Source organism: Gossypium hirsutum, chromosome A13 (assembly GCF_007990345.1).
Source record: "Gossypium hirsutum isolate 1008001.06 chromosome A13, Gossypium_hirsutum_v2.1, whole genome shotgun sequence".
NCBI classification, from domain to species: Eukaryota; Viridiplantae; Streptophyta; class Magnoliopsida; order Malvales; family Malvaceae; genus Gossypium; species Gossypium hirsutum.
In genome coordinates, this window is record NC_053436.1 from 111,159,092 (window position 1) to 111,171,125 (window position 12,034).

General features: G+C 34.1%; 1 protein-coding gene across 1 annotated transcript; it reads right to left on the reverse strand.

Moving 5' to 3' along the window:
- Positions 1 to 2,832: 2,832 nt before the first annotated feature.
- Positions 2,833 to 8,605, reverse strand: LOC107936065 (serrate RNA effector molecule). The gene is made up of 13 exons (XM_041085967.1): positions 8,037 to 8,605; positions 7,139 to 7,251; positions 6,340 to 6,397; positions 6,104 to 6,178; positions 5,948 to 6,022; positions 5,824 to 5,871; positions 5,589 to 5,657; positions 4,705 to 5,502; positions 4,565 to 4,613; positions 4,190 to 4,467; positions 3,932 to 4,111; positions 3,286 to 3,421; positions 2,833 to 3,198 (listed from the first exon to the last, which is right to left on the reverse strand). The coding sequence occupies exons 1-12, from the start codon at positions 8,447 to 8,449 to the stop codon at positions 3,361 to 3,363; spliced, it is 2,217 nt and encodes a 738-aa protein (XP_040941901.1). The 5' UTR covers positions 8,450 to 8,605; the 3' UTR covers positions 2,833 to 3,198; positions 3,286 to 3,360.
- Positions 8,606 to 12,034: the final 3,429 nt, after the last annotated feature.

Sequence of the window (12,034 nt, forward strand, 5' to 3'; positions counted from 1 at the left end):
GTTGATTCCGACTTTGCTGGTGATTTAGATAACGTCGTTCAACTACGGGGTATCTGTTTACTCTTGCGAAAGCCCCAGTGAGTTGGAAGTTTACCTTACAGTCTACAGTAGCTGTGTCTACTACAGAGGCAGAATATATGGCAGTTACAGAAGCTATTAAGGAGGCTATTTGGCTTAATGGATTATTAAAAGACTTGGGAGTTGTTCAAAGTCACATTAGTCTATATTGTGACAGTCAGAGTGCTATTCATTTAGTGAAAAATCAAGTCTATCATTCAAGAACCAAGCATATCGACGTAAGATATCACTTTGTGCGGGAAGTCTTTGAAAAAGGAAAAATTCTACTTCAAAAGATTCCGACAGCAGATAATCCCGCAGATATGATGACCAAGGTGGTAACAACAATCAAGTTTAATCATTGTTTGAACTTGATTAACATACTGAGAATTTGAGCACCTTTAGGTGTATGGCGCTCGAGAGCGCATTTGGAGGCACTACAAAAGATAGCTTTATCAAATTTGAGGAGTTGAAGGAAGTGTGTGAAGATGTGATTATCTTAATCAAATCTTCAAGGTGGAGATTGTTGAAAAGTCAAAAATGGTGGGAGGTGCAATTGGCACCGAAAGAAGAAAGTAAAAAGTGGTTGGCAAGTTGAGTTTAAAGTTGAATGGTATAATTGCAATTTTGGTCCCTAATTTTTTAGGCCATTTGCAAGTTATCATCTGGTGTTAGTGCCCGAGGACGTAGGTATAATTTACCGAACCTCGTTAAATCTCTTGTGTTCTTTCTTGTCCTATTTTTCTTTCAATATTTGAGGGTATAATAGTAGTATTTAATTGTGCTATTAAATTACTATAGAAGGGATATTCTGTCTAAGGAAAGACTTGGTATTTAAGAGATCCATGTGATCCACATCTCTTCCCTGGGAATTGAACTTTGTGTGATTTTTTAGTACAATAATTTACACGCTTCCGACCCTATTGGAACAACAAAAGCTTCTTCTTCCACTAAAGGTGTCAAGATACCACATAGGGAAAATACATCTTGTTGCTAAATGCTTTTATTCTAGACCAAAGATTCCATGGTATCTCCTTTTCATTTATCTTCTCAGGAATATCGGGCTAGCTAGAAATCTAGTAGTTTTTGGAAAACCTTCCATTTTACATTCTGTTCTCAATCGCTCCTTTGTGAGCGCTGCAACCTCGACAAACATTCGCATTCATTCTCTTCCAAACTTCACCGCTGTTAGATGGCAGCCCTCTGATCGAGGTTTGATTAAATTAAATTGTGACAGCTCATCCATAGGAAACCCCGGGTTCGCTGGTGCGGGAACTCTCCTTAGAGATCATGATGGCCTTTGGGTCGCTGGTTGTTATCGTTTTCTGGATTTTACATCAAATATGACAGCAGAGCTTTGGGCTCTTCGCGACGGTTTATCATTAGCATCATCTCTTAATGTTGATTCTTTAATTGTTGAAGTGGATGCTATAGCATTTATTTCTCTGATTTCTGTTGACGAATGCACAAAACTTTCACTCAGATCTTTGGTTGTGGATTGCAGGACTATATCCGCGACCTTCCGCCGTAGTCGGTTGGTCCATGTTTTCAGAGAGAGCAATCGTTGTGCAGACGCGTTGGCACGCAAAGGCAGCAACCCAACTTTTCTCTAAAATTTATTGTCTCGGGACTAATCGCTTGCCTTTGTTACATTTACTTTGGACTTCCTAGTTTTATGCTTAGTTTTATTAATGCCAATAAGGCAGGACTTGCTATGTACCGAACTTGTTTCTAAATTTCTTTTATGAATGAATGTTCCTTTATTTACCAAATGAAAAAGCACAATGGACCGAAAGTAACTTTCTGAGTTCGGTCAATATACATTAGAAGCATTAATAATTCATGTATTATGTTCAGTTTTTAACCCTAATGGTTATTCCCCAAGAATTTGTATTGCAACTTAAGGCTTAAAAAAGACTTCTATGGCACCAAATGGTGTTGATGATCATGACAGTATCATCGACACTTGATTTCTTTCATGTTGATAGGGATTTGATGGCATTACAAATTGATATCCGCAAAGTGTAGAAGGTTAAGAATCAATATTATCTTCAATACGATCCCTACGTTTTCATTGAGAAGTCAATTACAATCGATCAAACTCAACTCGCATATGGTATGACCTCCACTAGATAAGAATAACGTCCATCACTAGGGAAAAAACCTAAAACCCTGTCCAATATTAACCAGGGGATTACTTAAGCAATCCTTCTAGAAAAGTATACAAGTGTTATTAAAGTTATTTGAATTAGACTAAATTAACCGAATCAAAAACTAATTAGGATATCGATCCAAAGAAAAATTTTGAACCAATTAACTCAAAAACCAATTTAAAAAAACAATTAAACCAATTGAACCAAATTTTTAATATTTTGTTTTTTTTTAAAAATTATTTATTTATTTAACCAAACTAAATTAACAGATTAGATTTGACCACCAAAAAATCTTATTATTATCTCTGAAGTTTTGATAACACCATTCCTTTATACATACCTTAAGTAGTATAAGGTAGAGGTGAGTTCAACTCTCTTTGATTGGGTTTTATGAATTTTTTATACCACCAATCATAATTTGATTCAATTTGGTTTGATTTTCAATTTCTCATAGTAATTGTAGCTTTGAGGTTTTGGAGTTAATTTTGACAAAAAATGAATTTTATTTTACAACTTTGGATTTCAATCCTTTTCATAAAAAAATATAATTTTTCTAAGAAAATAAAAATATATAATTTGACATTATTTAGTAGAATAAGATAGAGTCAACTGAAAACTGAAATTGGTTGACAACCAAGCAAGATCCATTTTATTATATAAAGTAAAAATGCTCCCATGTTTTAAACACTAAGAAGAATTTTTTAAAAAAGCAAAAAACAAATGAAGGGCAGCTTATATGAAACCTATTCACTAAAAGTTCAACATTTTACAGCAAATACAAATTTTGTTAAAAAGAAAAAAAGAACAAAAAAAAAACCATTATATGCCCCACTCTTCCATGTTCATTCGTAATCATCTCTTTTGAAATTAGTTAAGTGGGACCAAAAATACAAAACAAAGTTCACAGGCACTTACATATATTTTTTAGGGAAATCACAGCAGGAGAATTGCCCTTCATCATAAATTGAAAGCAGAGCTATGCGTGCACCTGGTAAGATTTTTAAGAAATTTTCAAGTTTTTAACGAGTTGGTATAAGGTCAAACGTTCAGAGAATGTAAACAAAAAGGATTTGACCTTGGATTGTTCGATGAATAGCTTGCTGCCTTCCTCAAATATGTTTTGGTTGTGTGGTCTTTTCATTTCTTGTACCTACAAGCTCCGGTAGTCTATGACTGTTACTTCGTCTTCGGGTGCGTCTAGGTCTTGATAACTGTGTGACAAAAAACGGGGTGAGCTTTAATAAGATGGCTTTAGAAGAGAAACACGATATTCAGTTAGGCAATCAAATTTTACGAGGGGCAAAGTGGGGCAAGTGGAATGGGGGAATAGATTTCAAAGGCAAAGGAATGGTTAATGACATGCATTGTCACAAAATTTATGAACATGAAGCAAACTATGTTGTTGAAATCAGTCTGGACCAGCCGGTACACTAGTCCAAAGCAAGGGAAAGAACCGGTTGACATGCAAACTGGTATAAACCGGAATAATAATAATAAACAGTTGAGCTGGAGGTTGAACAGGGTTTTATAATTTTTTATGAACAATAATAATTTATTTAATTAAACCAGTCTGGGAACCAATGGCCTGACCAATTCGATGACCAGTCCGGTTCCGAAAACGTTGGTACTCAAGCAAACCTGTAATTAAGGTTAAGCTCTGCAAGTAACGTAGCTGCAGCTCATCTGTATGATTTTAAAAACAGTCTCTCAAGCAAGCTTACCTTCGTAAACGCCGAGGATCCTGACGGAAGCCAGGAGGCAAAAGAAATGGGGCCGGTCCACTTAAATTAGGTCCAGGACGTCCACTTCTACTATTGCCTTCGAAAGGAAGCGGACCACCCTGCTCTCTGAACACCTGCATTGCGAGTTCAGGTGGAGCTGGAACAAAAGGTCCCAATGGACTGCAAATACAGAAGTATAAGCTCTCAAGGAAATAATAAACAAACTATAGCTACTTGCAGAACAGCATTAAGACCTACCCAGCACCGGGAACAGGCATCAATACTGGTGGAGGTGCCATATCTGAAGAAAATGGAGTTGCAACATGCATCCCTTGTCCACCAAATGACTCAAACATTAGATCATCACGGTTCCCCCCTTCGGGACCCTCGTTGTTGGATGGCAAATCACTTGATTGAGGGTTCTCAGACCTATCATATCTATCACTTCCATTTGCTCGATTATCACGTTCTCTACGTGAGCCACGCTCATCTTTCAAGCAGTTTTCCAACATTTTACGTCTCAGAGGCTTGTCTTTCTGCAAGAAGAAAAAAGTAAGATAAAGGGAAGCAAATATGAGGATATAAAGCTGTAGGAGCAACCATAACATCAAAACAACAGCAGTTGTAGCATACCGGTACAGATTGTTGCATAACAGGTGTCCCACCAGGTGCACCTGGATCACTGTGAATGGCAACAATGTATATCTTATATGAGTGTCCTTAAAATAAAGATATCTACAAACAACAATATGCTGCATGTAAGACCGACTTACTTCATGTAGTTCTGGAAATAAAGCTCTTCACGCATTTTAGACGTTAGCTCCATCACAAGCTCTGGATGTTTGAGTTTAAGATGCTTGTGCACAAACTCTGCAGCATGAAAGAGCTTTGTGCAACCCTTGGCACCACAGCCATACTTCCAACCATACTTTTCATCCCTGATTTTCCGGACAAAAGGATCCAAAGCTTCAACAGCAGCAGCATCTAGTTTCTCCTTAGCCGTCATTAATTCTAAAGGATCTTGACCCTTCAACCTCTCTTGCCAGCGTGTGTCCAGGTTTTTCTCCCACTCAGATCCATTGATAGTCACATCAGAACCCTTTCCCTCCTCTCTCACATGCCTAAGTCCCTTGGCTTCGCTCGTTTCAATCAGTCCATAATAATCCAAGCCATGGACACGCCACAAGTAAGTTATAAGAGTATCCAGAAGCTCAACACCTTCCAGGCCTTTCACAGAAGTCAAGCCACGTACAATAATCACAGGGCCAGTCGAACTACCATGAGATTTATCTCTAGTTATTTGGTTGTCAGGTCCACTAAGAATATTTTCACTGATTCCTTTTTCAGAGTCCAGTTTACGCATTAGGCTCTGTGCTTGTTCAATATCAATCGAAATTCTTCTGGGATCAGAACTTGTGGGGTGAGCCTTTGGAGCTGCAGAAAGATCAGTTTCTTTAGCAGGTTCCCTCGCGTTTCGCTTTCTTTTGCCACCAATGTCTGCTTCATCTTCAGAATTAGGATCACTGGTCTGTTCTGATTTCTTTGATGACAAAGAATTGACAGCAGGACTTCTGCATCACCAATATAAGTTATTGGACAACAGCTGGGAAATAACTTGCATGCATGCAAGTATGAAGAAACATTATGCGAATCTTACAAGTCCAATGTTCCACTCTGCAGATCCAGCAAAAAGTCCTTGGCAACTTTACGGGCAAACTCATTTCTCCTAAAATGGAAATGTTGAAAACAAAATAAAACATGAAATTTAAGTAGTGAATCCAACAATAATGCAATAAAATGACACCATGCTACAACATGCTGGCTGAGGGGATCCATCAGCTTTGTAACAAATTCATGAACTGAAACCTCAAGAAATATGCAATTAAACTAACCTTTCAATAACAGTGACTAAGTTTGTTGGATGATATTTGTCTTTCAACCTACATATATACGCAAGTCTAATTAGAACAGTGAGGTGAATGGAGAGGGAGGAATTCAGTAAACAAAAGGAACTACCAGTCCTCATTTTTGTGAGCATCAAAAAAGGCTCGTTTCTGGGTAGATATATACTCTGACTTGTATTCTTGATACCTACACAGTCAAAAACCACAGTTTCAGCAGCAAATCTCAAACAAGGTAAAACAAAACCACGACATTATTCCTCATCTATACCTGCGCTCAGCTTCAGCTGGTACTATATCATCCTCAAGCTCTTGAATGAATTGCTTGTATGACATCAATCCTTCTCTGAAAATTTACCCAACAATCAACAATAATTGATAAGAACAGTCTTGAAATCACCTTAATTAAAAGAGAGCTCCAATGTTGCTAGGCTTGCCAGCAATGCAATGAAAAGTAATTCAAACCTCATCTAACACATGAATCCTTAAATGAGATGGAAAGCTAACCTTTGTGTACTCCCCGAACTGGAAGCATCAATGTAACAACCTCGGCCAGAATCCCAATCTGCAAAAGCAATATTATTTGGCAAACTAGAAACACAGCATAAATAGAAAAGATTGATAAAAAGTTTGTTGGTGGGGCAGTATACAGTAATGCATCATCACCCTATGGAATTTTCAAAGGAACACGCCTACTCATTGTAGTGATATCATCAACTGCAATTATGCATCATTTAATAGATGCCCGAATTTACTACCATCATATGCATCTTGATACTTTCCAAAATGATGCTACTATCTAAAAAGGGCCGAAAAAGGAAACCTGGATGCAAAAAACTAATTTCTAGTTTTATCCCAGTATTAATCTCTGATTATCATAATTCATTGCATGAAAAATGAGCTACTCCTAATCAGCAGGAATTTGATTGGTTCAAAAATGAAAAAATAGGTGGAACTGAACTCTTTACAGAAGTAAATTTTAAAATCTGGCCACAAGAAATGTGAGTCTATAACTGTAATTTAATAGAACCAAATTAATCCCAATACATTTGGAGTATCAGTCCATGTCAAAAGATGAGATAGGATTTTACGCTGGCTGTCACAGGCCTACTGCAACCCTCCTCCTTTATCCGGGCTTGGGACCGGCAATGCAAGCACAGGCGGAGTTTAAGCATATCAATAATAAAAGAGAAAAAGAAGGCAAATACAAAGGTGAAACTAGAAGTGCTTCAATAATTCTTCCAGGTGAAAGAATTGAAGTTTGAGGAAATTTGAAATTAGCTAAGCAATTTCAAGAGAAGCTCACCTTGATAGCCACCAGTTGAGCGACCAAAGTATCGGCCAGGAGGCCTTTCTTCAGGGTGACCGGTCCTTCCCATCATCTCGCGATCATATCCACCACCATAGTCATACCCAAACCTGCAGCATCAAAATTTATTTACAGCATGAGCAAAATCTGAATATAAGCAAATCTGCCAAGTGAAAGGCTCAAATCATATATGATCTATAATAATAAATGAACAAAATATGAAACATAAATTAAATCCAGTGTCTAAATAATGATTCATGCAGTCATGTAGAGAAGAGACAGGAAATATAGCAATATGAGAACCGAACGAATCATCCATTCTCAAGTGACATCATAGAAAATAAAACATCAGCTTCAAATACTCAAAGGCAGTCCAGAATTTGGCAAAATCATGTGGCTTTTGGTAATAGGAAAGGAAAGTCCCCTAGTTCCTTGACAAACAAGGGGCCCTTGAACAAGGGGCCCTTGAAATATGTAAGGACTATGACTATCTAGCAGGAAATGATGTGAAGACTTGAACGATCCATATGCAAATTTCTCAAGCAAACCATCATAAACACTTGCATGCCCTTCAATGACCATAAAAATGCTACCCCTAGCATCCTGCAAAATTACTTACATAGTGGGTCAAATTCAGTCTCCTATATTTATGGTTCTTTTACAGGGCCAACAGTAACCAGTAGGTAGCAATTCATGCAGACTCTTTCAGTTAACGAACTTCTAGATTAAATCAAGTAAGCAAAATACCAAGTCTATCAAATCAGAAATAATTCATAGCATTAAGCACACCAAAAAAATCGATAGTTCAAATGCATATAGCTAGTTAATCTGCAACAACATACATTTTGATTTTAATAACAAAAATGAATCTAAAAATAAATAAGTAAAGCATTACCTTCTACCTCCAGGTCCAAATCCTCCTCTAGGGCTCCCTCTCCTCCCTCTGTAGCCTCCGTCCTCCCGCCTAGACCTCTTATAAGGTGGTGACCTCCGTGGCGGAGGCGAGTGTCTCCTATCCCTGTAAAACGGCGGAGGAGGAGGGCTAATACTATTGCGTCGCTTGTAATCTCTCTCCCTGGTAAGTGGAGGTGGAGGAGATCGGTTGCGATCGTAGAAGTCGCGGTCCCGCCGCTCACGAGAGTCTCGTTCTCGGCGTCGAGGTGGAGGCGGCGATGGCGGAGATGAGTTTGGATCGTCAGATAACGGAGGCTGTCTGTTATTATTATTGTTATTATCATTGTCTTTACGGTCGCCTCCGCCACGGCGGTCGTCGAGGGAATCAGCCGGCATGTTTATGACGTCGGCCATGGGTGATGGGGGCAGCAAAACGGAACCCTAGAAGGATAAAATAGAGGTAAGAAAATGAAAAAAAAAAAAGTTTTATTTCATTTTTTCGCGGGGACTGAGGATCGAAAGCACAAAGTGAGGGAAAAATTTTGCACGGAGTAAAAATTGGGTAAATTTAGATTTAATCACTTACGTATGATTTAAATTATATTTTGGTCTTTAAGCTTTAAAATATTATAATATGGTTGTTAACATTATTAATTCATTATTATATTTTAAATGGAAATTTTAGTTCAATTTGAACAATTAATTTTTTTTATTGATTTAATTTTTTTAAAACTTCTTTTTTTTTATATTTTCATATAATGTGTATCAGTACTATTACTTGATATTATATTAGTATTGTTACCATAAATTAAAAACAACCATATTATTATTCACCAAAAAAAACATATTATTTGATGATAGGTGGAATAGAAGTTGATTGTAGTGTAAAAGTACTACGAGAGTTTTATATTAAGAGTCGGATTATATTTTATTCTCTTTACTAAAAAATGGGTCTATTAGTCATTATAAATTGGATCAATGAGCAATTTGGTCCTTTTATTAACAATTTAATTCATTTTTACTGTTAAAAACTGGTGTTTGTACATTAGCACTGGGTATACGTGCACGTCATATGTAATAATTTACTTTTTAATCTAATGCATACAATTTTTTAAATCTTACCACACTTTTACTTAATTGTAGTATATTAAGTTTTGATATAATTAATATGGAATGAAATAATGCATTTAAAAGATAATTAAGTATTAAATTTTTGAAAAAAATTAATTATTATAAAATAATGATGAAATCGTAATTTTAGTCATTATAAGGTAACACGTACTTAAATTTTTAAAAATAAAGTAAAGATATGACATCACATTAATTTTGTGTTGCATGCAGTAATAAAAAACTTACAATTTCTTTCTCTTTTACAGTGAAGTATTTTTTAATGAAATAGTTTTGAATTTAATAGTTTTATTTTTCAATCTCCGACGTTGACCGTCAAAATGACTTTAATCTAAAATATATTCTTCTGCTATCAATGGATATTAATCTACCATACCGATCATCGAATTGTCGCTTAAAGCTCGCTAACTAGACTTCTTTTTAAAAATAACTTAATAACCCAATGACTTTAAAAAAGAAACTTTTAAATAGTTCAGTTACTTAAATGGGAACTTTTCAATAATTCAGTCACCATTTTGTGACTCTTTAAAGTTAAGTGATTAAAATGTAAACTTACTAATAATTTAATAACTTTAGGCGTAATTTACCCATTCCAATTTAATATAAATTTCAAGTGATGAAATCTTATAAAATCTTATTTATCGTCAATTAAATTCCAATTTAAGGAACAAAAGTACAACCTTAATATTAAAATTGGAACATTGCTTATATTTATTGAAAAAATAAAAACCTTTGAATAATTATAAAAAAGTCGGTAGCTTTGATAAGCAAAATCCCTTTTTTTTTTAATTTAATCAAAAGAAGTCAAAAGATTTAGACTTTAAACTAAAGATTAAAGCTTTAGAAAATGGAAATGTCAAATTAATATTAAATTGAAACCTTTTTTTTTTTAATATTCATTTGATGACAGCTAAAACAGATTATGTATATGAAATAACTTTATCATTTATCCTATGTGATCTAATTACATATTTTAATATCAAATTAATATTAAAATAAAAAAATTTTAATCCGCATCAAAACAACATATTCAGTCAAGAAATATGTACTAAAATACCTCTTATTCCTCTGTCTTTATATCACATATAAATATGCACTCCAAGTAAGCCTGAGTATAGCAACAAATAAGAAATTTTCTCTGAGTTTTAATATTGCCCAAGCTAACTCTTACTTTCAAGTTCTCACAGTCCTATGAATGAAGCAAAGGTGCAAAATTGATTGCCAAACCTTCATTGAAAAACTGTACTAAAAGAAAATGTGATCACGTCTCTCTGCAGTATTCATACAAAAAAAATAAGTATTAATCGAAATTCCAAAAGCAAGCAACCGAAAATTCTGTTTGGTTGCTTGATTGTTATGAAAAGTAATGAAATAATTTGGGTTTTTGTTTTGGTAGAAATTTAAGAAAAAAATTGCGGATTTGTGCATATGGTGATATTATATAATAAATGATTCAAATGTTGATAATGATAATATCGAAGAAATTTTTATGTTGCAAATAAAATAAAATAAAATAATATTTTGAACTAATTACAAAGAAATTTTTAGCTTTAATCAAAAGCAAAAAGAATATAATTCAGCAATTTGTTTGTGTGGATTAACAGAATTTTCAATGACAGTGACCAATTCAAATAATTATTTTAATTAGAATAATTAAATAGATAAAATAAGATTTTAAAATGACCCTAGGTGAAATTTACCCTTAATTTCAAATAACTCATTTCGAATCACAAATTCGCAATATTTACCATATATTTTTTTTAAAATTTCAATTACGTCTTTCTTTAGATAAAAAATGTAAACTCAGCAATGAAAGCAACACCACACCAAACCAAGTGTCGTTCTTATCTTTTCGTTACCTTTTCCCCCTATTTTTTTTTCTTTTTTCCCTACAGATTTTAATAGATTTACTAATTCGTAAATCCATATTATTAACTACTTAAACATAAATATAATATAAATTATTAATTAATTAAATGTTATTTAGATTTTTTTTGACATATTAAACATATTATTCTTATATATCATATATATTTTAAATTGTTTTTATAATTTATAAATTATTAACTGACATAACATATAAGATAAATAGTATTATGTTAGCATGAAGTACAAATGAACTGTTACACGAATTGTTATACCAACATCATTAAAAAAATTAATTTTTTAGTTAAAATTTTAGTTAAAGGAAAACAATTTGACTTTTTTTGAAATATTAATAGTTTAATTTAGCTTTGAAAAAAATTAAATTGACAAAATATGTAAATATTGATAATTAAATTTATTTTTATCCTAATTAGATTAACATCCTATTATATTAGCCTAGTTTTTTTAAAGAATATACTAAATTAAAAAATTATTTAGATAAATTTGCAAAAATTAGAGAAAAATACTACCATAACGGTTACCAAGTTTAGTATGACATTAAGGGTCTCTTTAGTTGAATGTTTACTTCAAGTGTGGTACATTTAATTTTTTTTATCTTATACTATAATATCGTTTTAATATCTAATGGTATTACTAATGCTAAGCATAAATAAATATAGCGTTTATTTAAAGGACCCTAACACTTGTTGTTATTTTAATGACACATGTCACACTCTTATGAAAAGGACATGTGAGGATATCATGAAAAAGTAAAACGCGGCAATTTTAGTTTCTTTTTCCTCGAAAAATTACGTGTCAATATGATAATAAACCCAACACCTAACAGATTTTTTCTTTAATAATTTGTCACGCTTCGATGAATCCTTAAAAGTGGGCCGTTACATGCCAGTTGTCACTACATACTAAGGCAAACTCAAGGAGACCGAGTCAACCGAGTCATTTCCGCCATCAACGGCGGTGCATGAAAGTACACACACGTGGGAA